Source organism: Triplophysa dalaica, chromosome 5, assembly GCF_015846415.1.
Source record: "Triplophysa dalaica isolate WHDGS20190420 chromosome 5, ASM1584641v1, whole genome shotgun sequence".
NCBI lineage: Eukaryota > Metazoa > Chordata > Actinopteri > Cypriniformes > Nemacheilidae > Triplophysa > Triplophysa dalaica.
Genome location: NC_079546.1, coordinates 12,760,030 through 12,787,929, shown reverse-complemented (window position 1 = coordinate 12,787,929; position 27,900 = coordinate 12,760,030). Strand labels below are relative to the sequence as shown.

General features: G+C 38.0%; 2 protein-coding genes across 4 annotated transcripts in view; one reads left to right on the top strand and one right to left on the bottom strand.

The window, feature by feature from the left end:
• The window catches only part of iqsec3a (IQ motif and Sec7 domain ArfGEF 3a), a 189,141-nt gene that overhangs the window by 110,576 nt on the left and 50,665 nt on the right, over positions 1-27,900 (bottom strand). The gene's annotated exons all lie outside the window — the stretch shown is intronic.
• Positions 7,066-26,081, top strand: b4galnt3a (beta-1,4-N-acetyl-galactosaminyl transferase 3a). 3 transcript variants are annotated; one of them, XM_056747449.1, is made up of 23 exons: positions 7,066-7,338; positions 7,472-7,574; positions 10,472-10,645; positions 10,799-11,019; positions 12,400-12,476; positions 12,586-12,630; positions 12,808-12,897; positions 12,989-13,079; positions 13,195-13,295; positions 13,377-13,444; positions 13,543-13,618; positions 13,708-13,774; positions 14,574-14,717; positions 14,797-14,903; positions 18,404-18,504; positions 19,654-19,718; positions 20,545-20,716; positions 21,266-21,492; positions 23,891-24,044; positions 24,124-24,196; positions 24,332-24,485; positions 24,742-24,868; positions 25,576-26,081. In XM_056747449.1, the coding sequence occupies exons 4-23, from the start codon at positions 10,851-10,853 to the stop codon at positions 25,670-25,672; spliced, it is 2,205 nt and encodes a 734-aa protein (XP_056603427.1). In that variant the 5' UTR covers positions 7,066-7,338; positions 7,472-7,574; positions 10,472-10,645; positions 10,799-10,850; the 3' UTR covers positions 25,673-26,081. The 3 variants fall into 3 exon arrangements, with proteins under 3 accessions (XP_056603427.1, XP_056603426.1, XP_056603428.1); XM_056747448.1 differs by having other exon boundaries at positions 10,262-10,645; XM_056747450.1 differs by lacking the exons at positions 7,066-7,338; positions 7,472-7,574 and having other exon boundaries at positions 8,189-10,645; positions 12,400-12,470.

The window sequence follows — 27,900 nt, the reverse complement described above, 5'->3', positions numbered from 1 at the left end:
TCAGTTCATGTTAATTGATGTAAGCTATAATTATTATTTTGGATTCCATTAATATATCACTAAGAGAATGTGCCCAAAATAAGATAATCTGTGTGTTACTAGTGAGTCTGAGGGCAATATAAATTGAGGAGATGTGCTGGTAATTGTTTATTTTTAGGCCCCACAGCCTCCCTCTGTGGACCAGTTAGGTAATTCACTTTTCCAGCCTGTTCTGGGAACCACAAAGAAAAATTAGTAGGTCTTTTTGCGGGTCCTCTGAATCATTGTGAGACATAGACAGAGTTGTTTTGTCTTGGGGACAATGTAGGCTGCTCTCTACAAAAAATGGCAAAAAAATTGACTAAACAATAAAATATCAGCAAATATGGGATCAAACAACATGTCAACTCCTCGATATAGCATCATAGAGACACAACATCTCTTTTTGCTATTTTTGAATAAAAATAAATAAAATCAAATTAAATTAAATTAACATCAAATGATGAAATGATCTATTAGTTAGCTGTTTTATTATGGAAGTAATCAACATACATAAATGTTCATGTTAGTTTATTAAATAGTATTTTAGATTGTAAGTATAAAACTATTTTAATTCACGCTTGATGAAATTACAAAATATGTACTGTATTTCAGTGTCCAGTCCAGCACTTGTTGATATTATTAGACACATTTTTTCCACATATATGGATTTGTAATGGGAGTCCAGATTGGTCAACTAGGGGAAATCATGGGTTACCAGGCGTGGGAACCATTTCATGAGGATACATCAGACGGAACAGCCCACGGAGGGGGTGTTACAGACGTTCGGTAGCAACAGGCCCGGTTAGAGCTGTCTGCTCGCCATTGGGAGGGGGAAGGCGTACACAGCTGTGGGCAAGGGCATCCGTGCCGAAGGGGGGCCTCGGACAGGGAGTACCAAAGCGGACAATGGTGGTGTTGCGGGTGGCGAACAGTTTTACCTGTGCCTGTCCGAACAGCATCAAAATGAGCTGGACTGCGCGGGGGTGGAGTCACCACTCTCCGCGAGGCGTATACTGACGAGAAAGCACGTCGGCTGTCTGGTTCAGTTTGCCCGGGATATGTGTGGCCCGCAGGGAGCGGATCACCTGTTGACTCCACAGGAGGAGGGCAAGTCGTGTTAGCTGCCATGAGTGTAAACCACCCTGATGATAGTAGTGCTGCGGACAGCACGTGCTTGTACTGCACGAAAGGTCGTAGCCTCCTCAGTGCAAGTAGCACAGCCCACAACTCTAGGCAATTGGCATGCCAGCGCAGGCGGGGGCCCGTCCTGCGCCCCGCTACTGCGTTTCAATTGCACACTGCACCTCTACCCCTGCAGGGGGTGGCCGTCGTCACCTTTTTCTGGACCTCAGTGAATTTTTCCAGGCAGTTCAATACCAACTGGGTGCACACTGCGGACAGTCGCGCCGACCTGGTGACAGAGTTGAGTTCCATGCCGAGAAAGAGGATGCTCTGCACTGGGGAAAGTTTGCTCCTTTTTTCGGTTGGCCTGTAGTCCCAATCGATCTAGGTACCGGAGCACCAGGTCCCTTTGTGTACACAACAGATCTCGCGAGTGTGCCAGTCGTCGAAATAGTTCCGTACCAGCTCACCTATTTCCCCGAGGGAAGAAAGGGCGGCTTCCACGATCTTCGTGAAGACCCGTTGGGACAGGGACAGACTGAAAGGGAGGACTCCTTCCTGAAATGCCCGCTCCTACGCGAACCGTAGGAACGGCCGGTGTCGAGGGAGGATCGAGACATGAAAGTAAGCGTCCTTCAGGTCGATTGCCACAAACCAATCCTGACACCCGATTTATGTCAGGATGCACCTCTGGGTGATCATCCTGAACGGCAGCTTGTGAAGGTGCTTGTTCAGGGTAAACAGATCTAGAATGGGGCGGGACCCGCTGTCTCTTTTGGGAAGTACGGGCTGTTAAACCCGCTGAACATCTTGGCCTGAGGGACGAACTCCATGCCTGTTTCGCCAGAAGGGTGGTGACCTCTACCCGAAGTATGGAGGCGTCCCTGCCTTTGACAGAGGTAGAGAGGATGCCCCGAAACTTGGGAGGGTTTCTGGCGAACTGGATCGAATAGCCAAGACGGACCATCCTCATTAGCCACTGAGACAGTGTGGGCAGCTTTCAAGCTCCCAGGGACTGCAGGGGGCCAAGGGGACTGTCTGCTTCACCATTCCCACGGGGGGTGGTTCATCGGCTGGTGGAGCCAACCTGCCCTCAGGGGGCAAGATCTGGATGGCTACTTACCTGCCTTGCGTAACGTAGGTAGTGACCACGCCTCGCCAAGACGTGAGATCGAGCACAGTCCAATGGAGTGTGGGATCGGCTGCAAAGTACACCCGGGAAGAACGAAAAAAAACTCTTCAGTGTCTCTTCTTGCGAGAAGGTTGGTGACAGGGTCGAGGTTTCCCCCTCGACCTCCGCTTCCGGGGTGCTGCCTGTGCTGGGGGCACAGGAACCGGAGCCGATGTCCGGGGGTTCCTGGGGTGCCGGGAAGCAGACATCGCGCGGGATCTCGGAGGCCTCTGGGCGGCCGAGTCGAGGCGCGGTAAAATGTGGCTAATCGCCAGTGTCTGCTTCTTCACCGTCGAAAACTGCTGAGCGCAATCCTTAACGGTGTCACCAACAGCCCACCCTGCGAGACGGGTGCATTAAGAAAGCGGACTTTCTCTGTGTCACTCATCTGCGCAAGGTTCAGCCAGAGGTGGTCCAGGAGACCACTACCGTGGACATCGCCCGACCCAGGGCCTGTGCCGCCACCTTGGTCGCCCGTAGAGAGTGGTCAGTGGTGGTATGGAGATCCTGCATAATACCCCGGTCGGCCTTACCCTCGTGAGGGGCTCTCTCAACGCCTTGGCCTGGTGGACCTGCTGGATGGCCATGGCGTCAAGAGAGGAGGCAGCCTGGCCAGCGTCAGCGCAAGCCTTCGACACCAGCGATGCCAAAGTCCTACACGCCTTGTGTCCCCGGGAACCACGTATCCAACCGCACCCGTTGGAGAGGAGGCAGTGCGTACACTGCCACCCAATACTCACGGCTGCCTGGGTTAGCATGGATGACCTCACCTCTGCTTCCTCCTGAGCTCGACATTGTGAAAAGCGCTATATAAATGAACTAGAATTGAATTGAAAAAGCTTCAGGGAGAATGGTTTTCTGTATGACTATACAACCATAATGACATCCGGTTTGTTTTGAAATATTATATATATACAGCCACGGAAGAAATTAAGAGACCATTCCAAATGTTCCTTTCATTTCACTAGATGTATTGTGGTCATTCCAGTGTCTGTTAAATTTCAATAAAATCAAACTTTAGAAGTAACAAAGACATCCAACATGTGAAAAATGTACAGCTTGACAAGACATGAAAACTGTGATAAAAATTGAGGTTATCACAATAAAAAACTCTTTTGAACTGTAATGTACAAATATTACAGTTTTAATGCTTAAAGGTGAATATAATTTTTTTGCATGGCAGTATTTGAGGTCTGAAAAAAAACAGAGTATCCTTTTTGTTATTTTGTCCTGTTTCTCTAGTATACATTTTCTGCAAATAAATGAAAAAATAAACCATTTTTAATTTGAAATTTGGGAGAAATGTTTGTAGTGTTCACAAAATGGGAAAAAAGTAATTTTAATCAAACAACATACCTACAAATAGTACATTTTAAAATAAAATTAAAAACGATATATGAAATGGTCTTAAAATTTTTCTGGGGCTGTATTCATTACACCAGGTTGTTATTATTATTTTATAATCTCATGGTTGCATTGCCTTAGTGGAACTGTGTTTGGGAAGTGTGTGTGTTTGCATAATGGATTTTAAATTACAAGGAACGTGGCAATGTAGGGACATATAAGGACCTTCTTATAACGCAGGTCAAACCAGTACACATGGTGTATACAAGTTTTTATACATAGTAGGGATAAAAAAGTGCCCACAATGATATGTAAAAAACTGAACCACCTACATTGGCCAGGCCCAGCGGTCACCACAATTCAAATGTCTTCCCAAAATTCAAATCTGTATTTAAATCTCAGGTAAAAGACCAGAATCAGTTGCCGGGGTAACAAAAGTTTTTTAAATCAAGACAGGGCAAAAACAAGAGTCAGACAGTCACTGTGGGTTAAGCAAAGGAGACAGTCCTTGGGGAGGGGGCAGCAGGCTTGAGCGCTCGGCCACAGGGGGAGAGATGGCTACGGTAGGGTGGCACTGGTGGCGAGGGGCTGGGATGGTCCCGGGGACAACATGAGAAAGCTCTGGCGTGGACTACCCCGTGACGGGAAAAAAGGAAACCTCTTGGGGAGAGACAAACCCTCTTCCGGAGATATGTAGACCGCACCAGGACACCTGAACCCCCCTCCCCTGGCTTGGAGAAGAAGCTCACAAGGGAGGATGAGTGATGGGTAGCAGGCACTGAGGCCCGTGACAGGACCGCTACTGTCGCTGGAAGGCCGGGCAGAGATCTGGGGGTACAGCACAGAACAAAACACTGGATCCTGGGCAAGACTTGACAAGCTAAGACTAATAATCCATCAAGACAAGGCTATCAAGACTAGACCTAGTAGTAGTTAGAGTAGTGTAGTTAGCCATACAAAACGGTCTGATACAGGACAGAAAAATGCAGGGGATTAATTAAGGGGCTAAGTAGCAGCGTGAGATAACAAGTGGGCGGAGCACAAAGACACAGACTCCGAGCATGTGTTGAACTTTCAAAACAACGCCACATGCTCAACACAAACACAAGCACGGAGACAGAAAAGACAGAAAATCAGACCTGAGACCTGACATTTAATCTCTGTCACCAAAACTCTACTCTGATTTCTGCTGCTTCCTGGTGTCCTGCCAATTACAATTTAAATTCCTTGTCTCAAATGGTCATGTGGTATCTTTTGATCTGCTGATAAAATCCTTTGACATCTCATTAAAATTAAACCTATTTTATTATAGTACCTTATTTGGCTCCTAATTATGATCATTTATGAGTTCATCAATTCTTTCACGTATAGAATACTGATTCCAAGTCTATACTTTTGTCAGTCATGTTAATTTATGGATTTTGGGATTTTGTCACTGATTACAATCCTTACAATCCAACACTTTTTTTGTGTTTTGTCATTGGATGTGGTTATGTAATCAGCTCTCTTCTCATGTCTCTTAAAGATGCATTCCAGGCCTCATAGTAACATTTTATCTTACCACTAATAGTTTGAAATAGCAGTAGAAGTTTTTGGTTAAGAATTTCCTTTTAAAACCTGAAAGCAACTTTAACAATAAGTGCTCTTATTACAGTGTAAGTCTGCTAAATTACTAAATGTAAATGTATGTAAATGTGAATGTGAATGTAAATATAAACGTAAATGTACATGTAAGTACAGAGTAATAATAATGTACTACTTGTGCTAACAACAAGGGTATGGTTAGTTACATGTAATAATGCATAATTTAGAGTAAATATTTATCACGCGTATAAGAACAAAAACAGGCTTTTAATAATAAACACAATCAAGGGAAATAAAAACAGGTGTGGGACTAATTAACAACATTGGAAACTAATGAATAAACACAGGCAAAACTGGAACAGAACCAAACATTAAAAAAAGATACAATATTTAGGGGAGAAGAGTGAAGTTTTCCCGGACAGTCTAGCAAAAGTAGGCGGGGACTATGTAGTGACATAAATCCGCGCTTCTCGAATCGGACTATGGATGACTCGTTTGTGTGATTCAGATTCGACTTCATTTTTTCAAAGCCAATACACTGCATGAAATGTAATTTTTATGATCTCATGTAATGTACTCTTTAAATACAACAAATATACACAACGCATTCAACAAATTGTTTACTTAATCAAATTAACATACAACAAAATAAAAAAAATACATTTATTTTACAATAAGTGAATAACATATATTAGTATTAACACAAATTAAATTAAATAAAACGTACAAGTTATGTTATTAGACACTAGCCAGACCGATACACAAACACAAAACGGAAGTTAACTGCAGTCGAGGCATTGTTTCGATTTTCCAAAAACATTGATATATATATTTCACCTTGTAAGGGTGGTTTCGCTACAGTGGTTCAGTCTATAGGGATGCCAAAATGACTAAAGAAACGTTAGGTAAAAAACTGTGAATTTCTTGTCAAATTACACCTTTTTGCGACTTATACCAGAAATAAGCGCAGTGATTATTCCGGTGTTTAGTCTAATGTCACGCACCACCATTTATGGAAGGTTATATGCTGTTTCCGCTATAGGCAAACAACAATAAATATTATTAAATTAACACTAGTTTGCACATATGAAAATAAAGTGTTTAATGACAGACTTAAACTGATGTAAAATGGTTACAAAGCAATTGCATAAAATGGAATGATATACAAGTAACAGTTTCCAAATGTATGTGAGATTCCCTGAGAGAAAAGAAAGAAAGTTTAGAAGAAGAGCTCCTGGAGAGGAGAGAAGAGAGACAGAGCATATCTTACATTTCCTTGATGTCCTTTCCTTGACCATGTGACTAAACTTATCATGATACATTCAAATTGACCAATCAGGGCCACCTTTAACCCCCCTCTGTACTGGACAAATAATAAACAACCATCTCTGGAAATAGTGGTTGATCACTATATAAGCACACTGTGATCTTGAGAAGGGCAAATGGTGCCTTTTGGGAAGAAAGAGGGGGTTGTGACTGCAATCAATTCCTGTTATTTTTTTTCAACCCTAAAACTTTAACACCGCAGCCTCGTGTCTCAATAAAAAGGGTTGTTGAGTTACTGGTTCTAAGAAGTCCCATCTTCATAGAAACGGTCTGAGGTCAATCTGATCCACTCTGTGAACAAGACTGACTTCATCCATGCTTTTGCCAGCCAGTCTGACATTCACATTACTGAGACATGGATTCGTCCTCAGGACTCAACCACACCTGCTACTCTCCCCACAAACTACTCTTTCTCTCACTCTCCCCGCCAAACTGGAAGAGGAGGAGGCACAGGTTTGCTTATCAACGTAATTGGAAATACTTCCCCCGATCTTCACAGTTCAACAACTATTCATTTGACTATCACACTGTCAATATCACTTCTCCTGTTAATGTAACTTCTCCTACTCTTAGTGTTGTTGTAGTTTACCGCCCCCCAGGTCCTCTTCACAACTTCATTGAAGAGTAAGATGTGCTGCTCTCATCATTTCCGGAGGATGGTGGCCTTCGTGTAGTCTTTTTGTACTTTAACATCAACCTGGAGAAACCCTGTGTTTTGGACATCTACACCCTCACCGTCTCGTTCGACCTCACGCACCTCATCACAGCAGGTACTCACAGATCTCACAGAGGAAATCAGCTTGATCTTATCTACACCCGTAACTGCACCACGGATAACATTAAAGTCACACCCCTTCACATTTCTGACCACTTCATCACTTTCAACACTTGCATCCTGTCTAGATATCCTTTGTCCTCTGTCATCCAGACCTGCTTGTCTGTCTGACTTCCTTTGTGGACAACGGAGTACACTCAGGGCTGCAGAAAGGCAATGGCGCAAGAACAGGTATCCTGCTGACCTACGGGACTACCAGTCACTACTCTCCTCTTTTTCTGCTAGTGTTACCACAACTAAAACGTCTTTCTATACCACCAAGGTGAGCAATGCAACTAACACTAGTGGTGGGCGATACTGTAAAATTTGGTATCGATCCGACACCAAGTAAACGCAGGGCCAGTATTGCCGATATCGATACCGATTCCAATACTTTAAGAAGTTTCAATCCTGTGGATGAAATGTCATGATTTATCATCTGAATGAATCATAATTTGCTAAATCTGAATACATTTTCATCACCACTAAACTATTTTGTGATTTGTGCTCTTAATGTGCCTATAGGCTATAATATTGTAGATGTTAAAACACGGGACATCATTTAAACCAAATAAATATAATTATTTAGTTATTTATTCCTGTAATAGAATTTGCAAGCATGAACTTTGGACCAAATTATTACTGGAAATAGTAACAATAACAGATTAATAGAACAGAAACCGATATATAACAAAACAATGTTTCCCTATCCTTAAAAAAAAAAAAAGTGCACAAAATCATTACTGAAGAACAAAGCTTTTAAAACTGTTTTTCTGTTTTTGTTCAGTGTTATGTTTAGACACAATAATATAACAAACATGTTTCCCTTTCATTACACTTTTTTAAGTTAATTTATAAATAAAGTGCACACAATTGTTTGAGAAACAAAGTAAATAACATGTTTAAATAATAAAGTACTTTTAATCTTTGGCTTTTTACCCCCAAAGGGCCACTGTCATACATCGAAGTTTGCAGTGTTTTTATTCACCGAGGTGAAAAATCTCACGATGGTCAACTTCTTTTCGCTGGCTGCAACAGCGTCTGCGTGCTTACGATTGGCGCTGCTGAACAATGTGTGAAAACTAGGTGTATGGGAAATAAATAGTTCTTCTTTATTATACAATTGTTAGCTGCATTAGTAAATAAATAAAATCTGTAGTAAAAACACATTAGAACCTCAGTATCGGAAGTATAGATAATTCAGGATCAATCCGCCAACCCCTACCTAACACTCTGCGAATTTTCAAGACATTTAACTTATTTTCTTTGCCCCCTCCTCCCCCACCCACTTCATCCTTGATTTCTGAGGACTTCGCTAACTTTTCCACTGAAAAAACATCAGCAAACAATTTTCAGCACCTTGACCTCGGTACACATTCCCCTCACTTCAAACATTGAACTCTCCTCTTTTACCCCACTAAATGACACTGAAGTCACCAGACTTCTCTCAAGCCACCTGTTCCCTAAACCCAATCCCCTCCCATCTTCTTCAGGCAATATCCAGCACACTCACACCAGAACTCACACACATCATTAACACCTCCCTGTTCAATGGCACTTTTCCATCCACATTTAAACAGGCCCAGGTCACGTCCCTACTTAAGAAACCCACAATCGGACCCCTCTACTACCGACAGTAACTCTCGGTAGTTCACTCCTCCCATTTATTGCGAAAACTCTTGAAAGGGCAGTTTTCAACCAGTTGTCTTCCTTCCTATCCCACAATAAATTATTTGGTTACAAGCTGTCCGGCTTCCAAACAAACCACTCCACTCAGACCGCACTGCTATCAGTAACAGAAGCACTGCTGCTAGCCAAGGCAAAATCTTAATACTCTGGCCTGATTCTTCTAGACTTATCAGCAGCATTCGACACTCGGGTACTGCTAGCAACCCTCTCATCTCAAGGATCCATCCTTTTCTCCAGATACACAACATCCTTGGGAGCAATCATACGGACACACGGCTTCTCCTATCATTGTTATGCTGACGACAACCAGATTTACATCTTATTTGCACCAGACAAAAGCACTGCAGCAGGTTACACCCTACCTAGATGACATATCAGCTTGGATGAAAGAGTATCACCTCCACCTGAACCCTGCCAGGACAGAACTACTTGAATTTCCACCACACCCCAGGGTGCAACACGATCTTACCATCCAATTTAGCAATACTACAATCACTCCTTCCAAAACAGCCAGGAACCCAGGAGTCAAATTTAATGACCTGCTGTCCGTCAATGATCACGATTTGCCTTATTAAACATTAGAAAGGTTAGACCCTATCTCACTGAGCATGCGGCACAACTCCTTGTCTAGGCCAATGTAATCTCAATGTTGGACAACTGCAATGCTCTCCTTGATGGTTTTAATAACATTAAAGGTTATATGTACACATTGTTTATATTGAACACATATATAATTAACAAAGCTTATATTGAAAAAAAAAAAAAAGATTTCCTGTGTTCACAGTAAACAGACTCTGTTTGAAAATCTGTTGGTGTGTTGGCACACTTTTCTAGGAGTAAAATGATTAAATCCAGAATTTTTTCTCCTCATGTTTGTGGTCTCTCACCATTTAAAATTCTTAAAAAATCTTTTGGTGTGGCCCCAGCATAAGGTTAAAAAATCCCATCAACCCCTTAAAAGAAAGTGTTACTGTGACTCTAACTAAGGAATAGACATAAATCTTACACTACAACAGTTTTGCTATGGATGATTTCTGCTGCACATGGACATGGCTATTCTGTCACATCTATAGGGCCACCATGTGGCAGCAGGAAGTATGTCACATAGTTTGAAACAATGCAACAAACCCACTGTTTTTTGACTAGCTGAATCTGTTCTAACTATTTAGCTTGTTGTCACCAATACATAGGTGGGGGCCAGAGGCTGACTACAAATATGGAGATTTGTGGGTGTGCCACTTGGCCACTTGAGACAGAGAATACCCAGCATCAATATAGGATTACACTGACATCCCAAACTCTCCATAGTCATCTTTTACGATAATATATTGTTTCTTACTTCTGCTTCATGTCATTTGAAAATGCATACAAGTCATACTTAAAAATGTGTTTTATTTCAGCTCATGAGAGTCTCCATGAATTAAGGATGAGCTGCCCTGGCGAGATACTGAAAACCAGTAGAGCCCATTTCAGTTCTTTGTTGACACACCTTTAAGGTGGTACCAAGAAATTAAAATTCAAAAGGGGACCAACATGGGGGCAACATCATACGAGTGGCATTCTTTATGCTTACTGTAAGTACAGGATAATTTATATTTGTTTCAATTCATAATCACCAATGCCATAGTTGAAGTCAACCATGTATAAAACTCATCAAGTAATTCAAGACTGTAGCCAATAGATGATTTTACTAGGACTGAATACACAAATTCCACCTTGTTGAACAGGTTTTGCGAGTGAGGCAACAGTGTCTGAGAAAGAAAAAACATAATACAGGAGATGCATCATGCTCGCTTCTCAGTCTGTCGCACAATGGTCCCGGCGAGACTTTTAAACCAACGTAAAGCAATGATGTATTCATTTTTTGTACTCATTGTGTGCATTGTATTTTATTTTGTCATATGTTTGGGAGCTTATTTTGTGGACTCTGAAAAGCTGTTGCCTGGCGGTGAGTACTTATTTTTGGTATTATGGGTGTATTAGGCTTGACTAAGTACCAAACATGATCTTAAAAAACTTGAAAATTTGTGAAAATCATACAAATATATTTTTAAAGTACATAGTGTTGAGCATGATAGCACTGGGTGTGAATTACAGATACATTTGAGGCAAGTTTAGGCATGCGATTATAAAACTAAGAGAAACTTGCCGGGTGAATACAATGAATAAAATAATGGGAAATGTATCATGGTTAGTTTCTGCACCAACACCCCTATCATGTAGTCATATGGCCTATTTTAAGTGTCTTCTACAGGTGTCAGACCTATCAGATGACGTGCAAATGAGCCTTTGTGTGCTAGTAGGGCTTTAGAGAGGAGGTGGATGATGCAAAAGTATATTTTAAGCTTTCTAAATAGATTCTTTTTCATTCAAAAAGTACTGCCCAAAACGGGATAGTTCACTCAAAATGGTGGTGCCCATTCAATTCTATTGTATTGACACAAAAATAAAGCAAGTCAATGCTGCAACATTCTTCAAAATATCTTGTTTTATGTTCCGTGCGAACATTGAAAAAAAATACATTACAATATGATAATAGGAAATAGATAGACCAAACAAAGTAATGAAAAACAAATAGTCAATTCAAATTGTGTACTGTAGAACATTGTGTGCACATGCACTTTGCAAATGTGGCTCATATGCCAAACCATCTTCCTTTTGGTGGAAAGATTTGCATCTCTTGTCTTGCCTCAGATACAACCTCAGGTGGATCAAAGTAAGATTCAGGTTTAAGTTTAATAAATAGCACACATAATCTCTAGTTTTTATTTTAAGCGTGTGTCAGTGTTAGGAAATTATTGTATAAGTGCCAGGTCAAGAATTTCCCGAGAGTGTGTTGAACTTTGACTTAAGAAAACATGGATGTTAGAATAATTCTATAGTCATTAAAACTAAAGTTTAATGATATAAAGAGTATAAACTGACAGATTCATTTGGCAGTAAGGTTTGTCTACAAAACAAATTTCTACACTCTAGAAACAGTTGTGTTAAAAACAAAATATTTTGTGTTCAGTTGTCAAACACATCTCTGTGTTCTTTCTGGGACAACACATTTTGTGTTACTTTAAGACACATTGTGTTGTCCCATGAATTTATTTCATATGAAATCAAACACATAACATGTAGCATTTAAACATATATCAATATAGCCAGATGTTCATCTGGTATTATAGATACTTGTAGTTTGCACATTCCAATGAAGAGTGTGCATTGCCTTATATAATTTAGTTACTCAAATGTTTGCATGTGAACCAACTGTTTACATAAAGTAAATTCTTGTTTAAATGGTTATCAAGCATGTGCATACTTTGTTTTTTCATTTGTTAAGGGCCTGTAAAAAAAGAACTCAGGACATTTTTAAACAAGACAGAATCATCCAGAGCAAATGAACTACCCCAGGTACAGGTGAGAGTTGACAAGCAGGTTTTTCTTTTCTTTTGTTAACAGTGCACACTGCAGATGGAATCAAGTGATATGTTTTATCTATTTAATCAACTCTTCTTCTTCCTGCTAGATCATCACTAAAACAGATAACCAACACCCAGTTAAAAAACATCGGGTGTGTACACAGCATTCTTTTATCAAAGTTAAAATAATCAATTGTATTGTGAGTTAATTGTAAAAGAGAATAATGTTTGTTTGTTTTTTCTGAACTGTACAATTATTGGTGCAATGCCTGTTTGTGCTTTGAAGAGTTTGACTTATTAGTTATAGCTGTATTATTATCTTTTTTTAGGGTCGTGTTAACATGCACATTTTCGAAGACTGTTGTGGTGGAACGCTTCACAAACTTAGGAGTAACATGCTGTATCCATTATTTCCCAATGTTAGTTCGATACACATCACACACAGCACACAATTTGTTTAACTATGACGGTCTCATTGGGTAATATGGTGTCATCTTGCTTACTTTATAGGTACGCACAACAGTAAGTAGACTTTCTATATCCCCGCAATGGAAAAATTATGGATTGAGAACATTTGGCTATATTCACCCTTCGGTGACAGGTATGTCCAGCATTTGTCCAGATTTATTATTATTATTGTTGCTGTTTGTATTAAGAATAATTGTCAATTAGTGTTGTTTAATTGTATTATAAGTATTATTTTTTATATATTTTAGGGGAATATATTTTTGCTGTTGGCTCTGATGATAATTCAGAGTTCTGGCTCAGTTTAAACGAGAGTCCCAAAAACCTTGAACGTCTCGCCTATGTGGGTGAGGTAATGTCTGGTGTTAAAGTTTTTTTCTGTGGTAATTGACAACATACAAGAATGTAATTAATATTAATATTTTTGATTTAGGTAGGAGATGAATGGTCTGCTCCAGGCGAGTATTGGAAGTTTGCATCCCAGATATCCAAACCTGTCTTGTAAGGGGCTTTTATTTTATAAATAATTATTTTGAAAATAATCCTGAATATGATTAGATAAAACTGTAGCACTCAACTCAAAAGTCTCTCTTTCTCAGATTGGTGAAAGATATGAAGTATTTTTTTGAAGCCCTTTTAAAGCAGAGTGAAGGAATGGATCATCTTCAAATAGCGGTATTTATCCATCTGCAATTTTTCCTTGTGCAATGAATTTCCTTTTTTCAAATATTTTGCTTCCATCTGTAAACATTGATATTTTTCAGTGGCGTTTAAACCAGGAAAGCAGTAGTTTCGAAGTGATAACCTCCGAGTTTTTATCATTGTATCAAGGTATGTTGGAAAATAAGTCATGAGCCCAGCCTTAGATGTGGCCACAGAATCATTTCATGTGACGTATTCATTTAATGTAAAGGCATAAATATAATTCATTGCATGAATTTTCTGTTGAAAATGGTACATGCCAGTGCAAAACAGACTACAGTAATTTTCATGTTAAGGTGCTTTCATTGATTTAATGCAGTTGCTTAGCCTCAAAAGATAGCTGTAAGCATTTGCCTGTTCTTGTTCCTATGGTACAGGACTTTTCTTAAATGATAGTTTAATATCTTAGAAAAGAGCCTTATGCGCTACTAGATATTTTTAGGTGTTACAACAGAAAGGTATTTTAGGAATGCTGTGTACCAAAAGGATGTTATGTACATCTCTGTTAGTTCCAGGCACAAAACAATTTAAAATCATAACTTCTAAGACCTTTAAATAATAAGCAAACCCAAGAAAGGTAGTAAAGCTAAAGAAACCGATGTATATTGTCTTTTAATTAATTGATTAAAATGCTTTCAAAAGTTTGTGTTTTCCATTTTTTTTCCCATTCCATTTTCTACCGCTTATCCGAACTACCTCGGGTCACGGAGTTTGTGTTTTCCGTCTTGCAAAAATATAAAAAATTGTTGATTTTTAGTTAAAAACGTCATGTAAACAGCCATTAAATTTAACAAAAACCTCACAGTTGTCATCTTGGAAATAAATGGTTGATTTACAGTTAAAATTGCGAGACAGTCGCAATAAAACTTTTTTCTTTTGTGTGCCATTTTCCTTATAGAATTTGTTGATAAAATTGTTGTTTGTTCAGATGAATCATCTCTACTAATGGGAGACATTGATCACATACCTCAAACAGAAGCCAGTTACGATCGATTCCTTGAGTCCATCCCCACGTCACCTAATCCTGTAGGAGACATGGTCAGAGAAGATCTCCGAGATCATATCTTTAAAAGTGAGTATAATTTCATAACAACAAAAATATATAGGCTCACAAATACAAAAACTATTTATCTTTTTTTCTGTTTCATCAGTTCCATTGATTGACAAATCTTACTTGAAAGACTTGTTTCCTGAATGCGATTATAAACCAAGTTACATAATTGGAACAAGGATTGGACGATATCAAGGTGTAAATTTAGTAAGTGAAGCCCATTTATAACTGCATACCTCATCTACGTCTCCATCAACAACATCTATTTTTAGAATTGATGTAACAATATACGATGCACAATACAGTGACAAAAAAATCATAAATGTAATACCAAACCAAATTAAAAGGGTAGGTGAAAAATATATTGGAAGTGAGATAAACTGGATTTTAGGTAAATTAATTTAGCAATGTTCAAGGCCACATTCAAGTTATGTTGCAGGTTTATAACTTGGTTAGTAAGCAATGTTATAACATGTATATATGTGTAATGTTCTTTGGGTTAATAATTCTATTTTTAAATGCATTTCTGTGCAAAGATTGTTGAACCTATGTATGAGTTACTTTCTGTGCATGCCACGAATGCTGCAATTTAATTGAAATTTGTATAAAACTGTCAGAATCAGTAAAACGTCTCTTTTAAAAAGTCTTGATTTTTTTTGGCTGTACTAAAATAGGTTTTCAGGCTTGGTTGTTTAAAAAACAAATATTCAAATATTCAAATTTAAATATTCAAATATTTTATATTACTGCAGTCTTTAAGTGGCCCCTGTCTCTTTACAGGGTATATACAGAAATCATGGAGCAAACTTTTTTTTTAAAATACCTTTTTTAGACTCTTTAAATACGTTTCAAGACCTCCTCACCACTTTGAAATCGTACATTGGCGACACTTTAACTTACATTTATTATATACTGATTTTAAGACAGCACAACTAAACAGTCTTAGTGTGTGATAACTCTTTATTCATTCAACATAATTCAGAAGGGTGGGAACGAAGCCCCAGAGAATGAATTGAGTGACTAACCCAAATGCAAGGTTTATTAGAAAGAGTAACGAGGCTATGCTTATTGCCTTCCGAGTCCGACACACAGAGCAATACTCCTCACGGTTATTCCCAGAGACGGCCCTCAGCCATGGTTCCAACTCTTTATCCTCCAACCATTTGCATGAAAACTTGCATTTCCATATTAGTTAATGATGTTGTTTTACAACCAGGAGTAAGTGGACCTCCCAGTATTCGCCTACACTATTATTATATTCAGGCAAAGTGGTATTTAAAACTTTTTAATTCTTTTTAAGGGCCTTAATTTTTTCAGAATTTATTCATCAACTTAAAAAAAATTAAGATCCCGAGGACACCCTACTTTAAAACCTTCCGTCCGGAACACTTACAGTTGACAGTTAAACCTAAAAACGACTCAACCATACGAAACGCAACACATGTGAATGTTCAGTTAGAGGTATTTATTGCATAAATTGACAAACAAACAGTATATTACATAACAAATCGCATTGCAAGCCTTCTGAATTGGAGCAAAAAATAAGTTTAGACGAAGATAATCCTTGTATGCAACGCATTTAGGCAGAGCTTGTTCAGATTTACCTATTTGCAGATGAAGATTAATTGCACATGGTGCTCATTTCAGTGTCTTTTCCTCATAAAATTGATCGTTTGACCTCGGTACACTTGGAATATTTGATCGTTTTGAAAAACATGTGTGACAGTTTTATATGCTGTATTTTACGTGATACAATAAGTAAATGGGTTACGTTGCTTACACAAAATTCGTGAATTCATCCTGACACTTTAACCCTCTTATTATCCTAGGGGTCAATTTGACCCCATTCAATGTATAACGGTTGTAAATACATGATTGACATCATTTTTTTTTTCTTCAGATTTAATGACTTTTTCTTATTTAATGAGGACAACTCCCTGAACACACAATGAACATGATGTGATTTTTTTCAATGCCTTATACACACTTTGTAGCATCAGTGTTCCTTGGGGTCAAATTGGCCCCAAGCTCTTTCAGCTGTATAAGATATTAGAAATTTCACACCCATTTGTTTTGGGTGATATTGAGATCACGATAACATGCTATAATCTTATAATATTCCCTATAATTTCATATTTTCTATATAATATTCAAAAATCTAACATAACCATATATGTACTATTGCGAGATCCACTGATAGTTGACATGACATGGGGGTAGGGGGTGTCCTTATATCATGCCATGGTTGAGGGAAAAACAAAATTCTTGTTAGAACTTTTATATTTCTCGTGCCGTGGGGTATGGTAAAACATAATTTTTGTGGTTTACATGGTAGGAGCAAACATATAAAAGCTTGCACAGAAGAACTCTAAATCATTTCTCTTTGTGCTCTTTGGGCTCTCTTTGAGCTCTCTCTTTATGTTCTCCCTATTGAAATGGCCACTAAGCAAAGGTTTTCTGTAAATGTGGTTTTGTAGCAGTGTTCTGGAGGTTTAAATTGTTTGGGTCCAGTGGGGAAAAAGTGTTATCAAATTTAAGGGTAACAGGGGGGTTAAAGTTAAAATCACACTCCAATACGTGTCATCATTGCTAAATGATAATGCAATACATAATTTTATAATTACAGTTGACAAAAGTTTCTCCTGCTGCCTGTAGAAGCGCTATTTTAGGAAACGCTCCACGGTGTCGTATTTGGGGAACATTGTAAACGACCAATGTGGTCGTATGAGTTGGAGGACTTGTTGGTTAAGGAGAAGATCTTGCTTTGGAGTGGACTTTGTACCTGTGCAGACTTTTTACAACATACACTAAATAGCAAATTGAAAAAGAAAAAAACCATTACAGGACCACTTTAACGTACAGATAATGTAACATTCTGATCAAACAGACCCACAGCAATATTTGCACTCAAAGAATTTTGCCTTTGACAACACCCTGTCACTCCCGACTTGTAACATTTTAACTTATGTTCAGCGTCGCCTACCCCTTTGTCATTATTTTTAAATGAGCGCAGTATTGCCTTGATTTTACGTTTGTTATATGCTCCAGAAAGAGTTTAATTCATTGCATTTGTAGAATTTAATTTGTTTCACAAAGATATTTTGGAGCGCCTTACCTCAGCCCAATCCCGCCCCCTAAACCTAACCACTTCTCAACCATATAAAACACAACACACGAATACAGTCACAGGTGTTAATTGCACAAATTATCCTAAAAACAGTATAAAACTATTAAAAACAAGTTGCATCGTAGGCCTTTTGTACCAAAGCCCTATTATATCTTTATATGAAGAATTCCATGTCCATGAATGCCCGCAGACAGCTGCACCCGTTCAAACATAAACCAGAATGGTAGCATGATGCCTTCATGTCAACATTGCAAAAGTATACTCCAATATATAATTTCATAATAACGGTCAAATTTGTGTGCCCATTGTATCTGCGTGTTAATGCCAATGGTTTCTCATGGAAAGTAACGGATTACCCTGCACATAAAAAAAGACACCAAAGGGTTAAACACCCCACGTGTTAAAAAGCCCACACGTCTATATGTGGCAAAAACTAAAATGGAAGTCAAAACTAAAAATCTATTTACAAAAAAAAACACGTTGTCATGTATTACCCAATAAAGTTAGTGAAATTTAAAGCATGTGTTCCTCTGTAAATAGTCAGGCATTGAAAATAACACTGCTGGTTACTGTTTTTCAGATACACTTCTCTTCAGTATATCCAAATGACTACACAAGGCAAACTTATGCTCATGATGAACATTTGTGCTTCTACAAACAGGATACATCATTTGAGGAAAGGTATGAATGTCAATTATGCACTGTTTAACCATTGGCATATCAAGTCAAGTCCGGGCCATTATGCAAGAACTATTTACCGGGCCCCATCCGACCGTTTGCGATCAAGTTGCACATTACTGGACATCGGTTGTTCTCTCAGGTGCTTTATTTAAATGTTGGTGCCTGTCAATTGCACTCGAATAGTATCGGCAGATCCCAAGGGAGTGCAAACTCCCAAATTCCAGAAAGAGGGAGAAAGCAACGTAGCCAGCATTTTGAACGTTTTTAATACGCAACATGTGAACGGGCCCTAACATTTATATATAGTAATACTGTTTTCAAACATTAAACATTTAGTTACTTACATTGCGCTGGCTCTTTCACTCCTTCACCCTCTGTGTCTGTCAATAGCACCCCCCCCCCCCTTCTTTCATTTAATTGGACAGTAATCCTTGCCTTCCTTCATTTGTTTGGCCACCTCAATCAGATTGACATTGATAAGCTCATTCATTTTGTATATAAATTAAACTTCATTCTATTTTGATACAGTTAGTTAAACAAAGTATACATTACACAACAATAATGAAGTGTAAATGATTATATTCATTAAAATTATTAAATGGCGACTAGTTGGGACAATAAAGACTCCCTACATTTACATTTATATTTAGTCATTTGGCAGACGCTTTTATCCAAAGCGACTTACAGTTCACTTATTACAGGGACAATCCCCCTCGAGCAACATGGAGTAAAGTGTCTTGCTCAAGGACACACTGGTGGTGGCTGCTGGGATCGAACCAGCAACCTTTCCCTACTACCCCTCACCATAAACTTTATTATTAAACACCTGTTAGCCTTTTTTCAAATATTTTCTTTATTTCGTTGAAAATAAATGCCTATATGATCTGATATGTGAAAATGTAGCTCAACAAAAGGCAGATTGGAAATTAAATTCACATGTAGCGTCAGAACAACTCATCATGCGTCTTACTCACAACACCATTGAAACTACTGGATCAGTAATCTAGTCATATACAACAGTATTGAACAGCCGTGAATAAAATATGGATCCTACGGGCCCATATGCACCTGAATACCCTGCATTCCACAGATGCTATGCCACTGACATGCCTGTAAGGATAATTGTAAACATTCTCTACACCTTTTAAGTAAAGGGTTTGCTGGTTATCTGAAGGAGGTTGTGGATCCTGATGTACAAAGAAACAACAAACAAGGTAAAGTTAATATTCCCACTGTAGGGCAAAAACCATGTACGTCTAAAATGGACTCTTTTCAGAAAATGGAACAATTCAAAAAAGTTAAATAATTTAATAACATGTTGAATTGTTCATATAAAGAAGACGTTATTTATAAAGAAAAATTTCATCTTCAGAATGAAAATCCGGTCATTCTTTTACTTACCCTCTTTTCAATTCAAACCTTTATGATTTCCTTTTTTCTGCAGATCACAAAAGAAGATATTTTGGAGAATGTTGGCAACAGAAAACCATTGGTCTCCATTGGCTTGCATTTGTTTTGTGTCCATACAATAGAAGGCAATGGAGACCAACAGTTCTTGATTCACAACATTTTTCAAATATTTTATTTTGTGTTTTGCAGAAGGTGAGTAACAGGGTGAGAAAATGATTACAGAATTTTCATTTTGAAGGTGAACTATTCCTTTTATTTCAGGAACCAATGACGTTGCAAGGTTTTTTTTCAGTTTTTAATTAATATAAAGGTTTTCAAATAGTTATAAAATTCATAAATGATAAATGTGGCTTTCCTGTAGCTCAGTAGTAAGACCACGGCATTATCAACGCCTAGGTCATGGGTACGATCCCAGAGATTGGACATACTAGTAACGCTACATTTCACTTCCTGTGCATGTGTTCACTACTCACTGTATGGGTTAAAAGCAGAGGTCACCATACCTGACAAATAGGTCACTTCACTTTTTCACACACAAATGTACGGAACAATGCAATGTAAGTCACTTTGGATAAAAGCGACTTACATTTTATGTATATTTTATTTATAAAACATCCAATCTATTTTAAGGTCCTAACTGGCAACGTGTTTATGACGTGAATCCATTGGATGCTGGTTCAAAGCAAAGTTCACTTGCAGTCAATTCATGCAAAAGAGCTGGAAACATTGTGATGAGCCAAAACCAAGCCATGCCCATTGTTAAAGCTTTTATGACAGCACTGCATTCAAAAGACACAACACGGTAAGATCTGTACTTTCTCTTTTAAACACTACCTGGCTCCATTTGCATAAAAAACCTTCGTTTTACGTTAAGTCTTAAATTATGTCTCAAACACAATGGCCCGGTTTCACAGACAAGGCTTAGCTAGTCCGGACTATGCCTTAGTTAAATTATCTTGCTTTTATAATAATGGCTCCAACAAAAACATAATGGAGTGCATCTTCAGACAAATCAATGGTACAGATATATTTGAAGATATGTCAGGGCGAGATATGTTCACTTAGGACAGCTCTAACATTAATTTAAGTCTGGGACTAGCCTCAAGCCATCTCTGTGAAACCAAGCAAATGACTGATCGAAGAGGAGGAAGTAACAACACACATTTTCAGAGATAACCACTCCCATGGAAACTGGGTGACAGATAAGACGTTTGGTGCAACACCCTAAAATTTATCCTCACCTGATTTGAACTTCACCTAAGGCTTTCCATGCAACTGGGCACTGAATTCTTGAACACATTGTACGTAACTTTAAATAATCTTTTTGACTGAAGAATTTCAATCTTCACAGTGGCTACTCCTTGCTACGGGTGTTGAATGTGGTAAGGCGGCAAGACAATGGCAAAGGCAGCCGCTATCTGGTGGAACTGGAACTTGTTGGCTCACAAGGTCAAAAAGTTCTTGTTTCAAGTTACGTTTATGCAAAACAGACGGAAACGCCTCAGCAATTACCAGTTCTCTGCAGTCCAAAACAATTTAACTGGAACCCGTCTGCACCTGTTCATGTCATTGTGGCAGGTAAAAATAAACAGATATCAACAACTATCAATATGCTGTATTCAGGTCTTGTCGGAAATTACTGTAATTATGAAATTACGAATTACGAACTAATTGCGAATGGTACATGTTGTGCGGGAGGGGGCATTACTTCTCCCTGCGTGCATTCGCTATTAGAATAAATCCGTCAGAGCGGCCAAAGTGTCTGTTCCGGCCCAATATGTTAGCGTCCCACCGGGAGTACGCCAGGTACACCAGAAGGCCAGTCCGCCCCTGGTCATATACACAATTGACCATCCCAATAATCAAGCACTGGACATTTCTTCTAATTTACTATTGCCACTTTTACTACTACTATTATATATGCAATATGTATTTCATGGTATTCTTGTACTCCAATAGAGTCATTACAGAAAATTTTGTTTAGTTTTCAAGAACAATAAATCAACTCCTCCACTCCAATTGCGTAGTCATAATTACCCACTTACCTCAAATAGGTTTATGATCTTCAAGTACGATATGTGTGTCTGTTTTCCACAGTATATATCACGTTACCATTGAGTATTACCCTGTCTGTAAGGCAATGACAGATGGAAGTAAAAATACAAGGAACCCATTATTAATGTGTGAAGACTTTATACATAATTCTGAGAGAATTACTTGAAAGTGGAAATGTTCCCTGCATTTCCACCTTAGAATACTGTTCCAGGTTCGAAGTAATTCTCTCCGAATTATGTAGTAATTCTCTAACCATAAATAATGGGTTCCTTTGCATTTTCCATGAAATACATATTGCATTTCTATAATAGTAGTAGTAATAGTGACAATAGTAGTGCATTTCCATAACAGTAGTAGCAATAGTAAATAAGATTAAATGTCCACTGCTTGATTATTGTGATGGTCAATTGTGTATATGACTGTTTATAAGTAGTTACTTCATAGTTATTTACGTAGAATCTGAATTCGTAGATAACTAATAATAGTCCCGAAGGAGGAATGAGCGAATACGAAAGCTATTGATTGGTTAACAGAATTATAAAATGCTACTCAATACAGATTAGTTAACACATCTTCCTTAGTAGTTAAAAGAGCAGATGTCAGTATTAATGAGGAATTACCTATTAGTTCTGCAGTAATTACTTCTTAGTTACACATTAAGTAAGAAACAGTATTCTAAAGTGTTACCGCTTTATTCCTAACTTACCAATGTGTTCAACAAATATGAAGGGTTTTATAGCTGTTAGATGAAATTGAATCTGATCAGATCTGGGGGCATTTTCCAAACGAACAACAATGTCTTCATAGTTGCCAACACATATTAAATGAAACTCACAGCTGTTTTACAAAAACATCACACATTGATAGTTGGAACCACATTGGTTCAACAAAATAGACGATTATGTCACATACAGCAAATGGGGACGTAGTAACATCAAATTCAATCCGCTCCGATCCAATTAATGTCCGATTATTGCTATAAATAAAAAACACGGTATCTGAATAGCACTTTTGTTATCCTATTTTTGTTCTCTGTTGTTTTATGAATTTATTTGCATGTAACCCTGTCTTACTAGAGGACATGCACATTCTTCAAAAACAGAGCCGGTGAGCATTTGGTATGACAGAGTCAACCAGAAAAATTTCCGGTCGTATAACACTGTATGGAAAAAGGAGGATTTTTTGTCCGGCAAATATGGGTGTTTTTCAGATAACAAAGAAGACAGTCATATATATCAGCAATATGATTCAGCAAAATTTTTGAATAATTAGCTTCCGTAGCCGAATCTGCATTTTATGTGTTGGGTTTTATATTATGTAATTTACAAACTGTTAGGTTTAGGTGTAATGAAGTGTTATACGACCGGAAATTAGTCTGCCGACCGGAATAAGCTCACCGGCACCATCTAGTGCAACTAGCCCATTCCCTTGACAAACCAAAAATGCTAAATGGAAAATGAAAAAATGTGTCTTGCTTATTTTGCTAAAGAGTAAAATGGACACTCTTAAAAATGTTGGGCTATTTTCAACCCATTGTTTATCAAAAAGTCGAAAGTCAAAAAGAAAAATGTAGCCATTATTTGAACCACCAATGGGTTAAAATAACCCAGCATAGATTAATTTACAGTACAACAGGGTTTGTCCCTATCTGACCCAACCCCGACTTTTCTTTTTGTGTAGCTCACAGTAACAAGGAACTATGCTTCTAACCACAGAACATTGCGATGCTGTTTGCGATTGCTTGTTGAAACTATGGTTTCAGGAAATACAGAATTGTTGAACCATGCTGTCAGTGACGAAACTCATATCCATAGTTGGAATAGGATGCGTTTGGAAAATGCACCATTGGTTTGCATCGTATGACAAACTGAACTGAATGCCATTTTAAAACAATAATAATTATTAATTTCTCTCCTATCAGTGAAAAATCAAGCAAGATGGGTCGTTCAGTTTATCAGGGAAATGGAAAAAATATACAGAGTAACTGGGGATAAAAACTTCAATGTGATCATTATCGACTATAATAGCTCTGACATGGATATTGAGAAAAGATTAAAAAATGGCAAATTACCAAGGTAATTTTCTTTAAATGTTTGTCTATTCATAATTCCATTGCCTTATATAGTATTGTAAATAAACTGCACATGTTTACAGTTACACATTTAAGAAGATGGAAGGTAATTTTCAAAGGTCTGGAGGCCTTCAAGCTGGAATAAATCTTGTTGAAGTAGGTAACCTTCTTTACCCAGAGCACTTTGTGATACTGATTCACATTTGGGATGCCGGAATAAAGGAACGAATGTATGAAAGAATAGCTAAAAATTATGCTAGCTTTAACTTCTGCCTGTTCTTGTTTTTTCAGGATGCACACAGCATTTTGTTCCTGACCGACCTGCACCTTTACCATCCTTTAAATTTATTAAACAGTATACGTAAGCACTGTGTCGAAGGAAAGATGGTCTATGCTCCTGTTGTGATGAGGCTGGATTGTGGTGCTTCCCCAAGTGCCCCAAGTGGTACTACTTATGTTGTACTACCACATATCTCATTGTATATAATACACTCTAAAAATTGTTGGCCCTTCAACCCAAACTTGAGTTAAAAATGGACAAACCCAACTGATGGGTTAAATCTACCCAGAAACTGTTTGTATTTGACCCAACAATTGGAAAACACAACCTTTTTTAGAGTGTAATAATAATCAAATTATATCTTCATTTCATACAATATAATATTGGATTAGTAAAACCAAACTTTTTTACATTTCCATAGGATTTTGGGAGACTGCTGGTTATGGTCTAATGGCAATCTACAAATCAGATATTGACCGTATTGGTGGTATGAACACAGCAGAATTTAAAGACAAATGGGGAGGTGAAGACTGGGAATTGTTAGACAGGTAATACCTTTGGTTCTTGGAATTACAGTATTTCCTACTTTTAGGATATCATATTTTAAAGCTACTATCTGAGCAACTATCATCACCAAAAGGAACTGCAAAGAAATGAAATAAATTAACATTCTTCTGATCCGCAATAGTTCCCCACACCAAACTCTTGCCAGTGGTTAAGCCCATGTGGCTATATTGAATGGTAAACACTCAACCAAAAATGAGAATTCAGTTATCATTTCAAACCTGTATGACTTTATTTCTTCTGCAGAACACAAAAGAACATACAAAGGTATGTTGGTAACCAAACAGGGGCGTTACCCATTCACCCAGTCAATGGGAACTGACGTGTTCCGTTACCAACGTTCTTCAAAATATATTATTTTGTGTTCTGCATAAGAATGAATGTCATACAGGTTTGAAATGACGTGAAGGTTAGTACATGATGAACGAATTTTCATTTTGTGTAAACTATTCCGTTAAGGTCTCATTTATTAGCATTAGTGAACACATTAGCATTCGACTAACAATACTAGGTCATGTTAACTAATGTATTTAATAAATGTTAACATTAGCAAACCCTGTAGCTCAACTTGTGAAATGTCTGTCTGACAAACTCCTACAATGCAAAATATTTTGAATGGTGCATCTAGTTATTTATATCTAGGGTTAATACAATCTCAAAATATTTTTTAAAACCTATTTTATCTTTTTAGGGTCTTGGAAAATGGATTAGAGGTGGAGCGACTCCACGTAAGAAATTTTTTGCATCATTTCCACTCCAAACGTGGAATGTGGGGCAACTCTGCATAATACACTGTTGGATCTTCGGGGAATCGCTGTAAATCGCTGTCTGCCTGCTACAAAAACAAGCACAATGTTTTATTCTTTATAACTTGTATGAATGTGCCAGTGGCCTGTGAAGGAAACTGAATAAGTGAAGTTCTTTGTTTAAGATGTTTTTTTATGTTAAAATTAATATCATACAAATTATATTTATTCAGAGTGTATTTATTCTGTAAACTGCACGGTTGATAAACTCCTTGTTTCCACTCATGGTTAAATACTTTGTATGGGTGTGTTTGTAGGTGTACGGCATGCGTGTTTGTATATCTCAGTATTTTGTACATGTGAAATATTTTTTAATATGTTGTTGTTACTTATATGAATATTTTCTTGATAGTTTACCACACAGAGACATATAAAGCTTGTGTTTACCACACACAGACAATGATAAGCTTGTCTTTTTCAAAGTCATTTTATGGAAAATGGAAAAGGAGAGAAGACTTTATAGTGGCCTTTTCTTAGCAAACGATGAATACAGAACATCTACAGTGAGCTCACACAAATTCAGTACTTTATAACGTGAGGGAAAACTTCAGGAGTAATAATAAACTACAAAATAAATCTCTCTAAGAGACAAACCAACAAGACAATCTAGACAAAACAATTCACAATTGCTTAAATGTTTAAGAAATGACTCAGCCTCATTATACTGCCCATTACACAGTCACATTTATTAAATATATTGATTTTAAATAATTTATTAGCTCATGTGAACATGCAATTTGGTTTAAATTTGGTTTCTGACACTCGTGTCAGAAGGACCAAAAATGTGGGTGGGTCCTCCCCCAGGAAAAACTACCTGCCACAAAAATGACGGCACCTAGAAAGACGTGTGATAGCTTAAACACAGAGTTTAATTTATTAAGCAATCCTTAAGTGGAATGGATTTGAACGATGTGAACCACACATGCTGTTAACTTAAAAAGCGGGTGGGTCCTGCCCCACCTACATACAATGGTTCCCACGTCCATCCTTGATTAACTCAACACATTCCAACACCAACAAAGGCCGATTAACAAAAAGATGTTAACCAAATATTTTAATAGTACAGACCCATTTGAAAGCACATAGTGGTTTATAAAGGAACAAATGACTGCTTTTGTGGGAGTGATTCGTTTTGAAAACATATGACATACAACACATGAATACAATAAAAGGGAGGGGGAACAATGAAGAAGTAGAGTTGCACAAAAGCCACACATGCACAGAGTTTTGTAATTTGTAAAAGAGTTTGTGAAAAGGAATTAGATGTATTACATGGTGCACTTGCATATTAAATGTGTGAACACTACACTAAAGTTTTCTGTTTTCACTAAAAATGTATGTAAAATCTTTGGAGCTGTTGGAGTTTTAAAGATGCAAGTCAATGGATACCGCCCATCTTTCAAAATATCTTATTCTGTGTTCTACAGAAGAAAGAAAGTGAAACATGCTTGAAATAAAAGAGGGTGAGTAAATGGTGAAAGAATTAAGAAGTAAGTAAAATCGTTCTTCCTGTCTGTCTAGGAGTGTGTGTTCAAAAATAAATTGTCTTTTCAAAAGTTCTATTGCGTTTCATGATGCTCATTAAGTTGACTTGTGCAATTCGCGTTTAACATCTTTATAAAATGTCAATTATGCTTTTGCGTTGCATTGTGGGAATTTTTAGGAAACATTTCAGTGCACTGGCAGAATTTCGCGAATGAGACACCGCTTAAAATGGTCAACTCCATGATCAGTGGCCTGACTACTGAACAAGGGTGCTGATTGAGACGTGCCCTTAATCATTGACATTTTGTTGTGTTTATTCACAAAGCTGAAATGACATATGACATCACATGGGTAGTAACTGTTTCATGTTTGGGACTCAGAATGGTAATGTTCTATGATGGAAAAATTACGGAGTTATTGGTTAGCCAAATAAAGACAGACCAAGTATGTTCCTGTTTTTTGAAACTTGTGAAGGATGCTTCAGTTCGGATGTAGGCAGGTAGTTCATTCCACCAAAGGGAAACCTATACGGTAAGTAAAGGTTTTTGCAAGCGAATTGGTGCCTGGCTGTGATGGAACAACCAGGCGTGGCTCATTTTCAGGCCGAAGATGATGCGAGGGCATGTGTGTTTATGTCTTAAATATGTATAGCACCTTGGTCCTGGGGGAACGTTTTGTTTCACTTTGTTTACACTGCACTGTTGAAATGACAAGAAAAGTCACTT

What these genes read in the sequence shown, in the direction of transcription:
- b4galnt3a (XM_056747449.1), top strand. Translation starts at nt 10,851, where the DNA reads ATGCATCATGCTCGCTTCTCAGTCTGTCGCACAATGGTCCCGGCGAGA. An exon ending in CAGATATCCAAACCTGTCTT is followed by an intron (nt 13,445 to 13,542) that starts GTAAGGGGCTTT and finishes TCTCTTTCTCAG; the next exon opens with ATTGGTGAAAGATATGAAGT. An exon ending in TTCCCCAAGTGCCCCAAGTG is followed by an intron (nt 24,486 to 24,741) that starts GTACTACTTATG and finishes ACATTTCCATAG; the next exon opens with GATTTTGGGAGACTGCTGGT.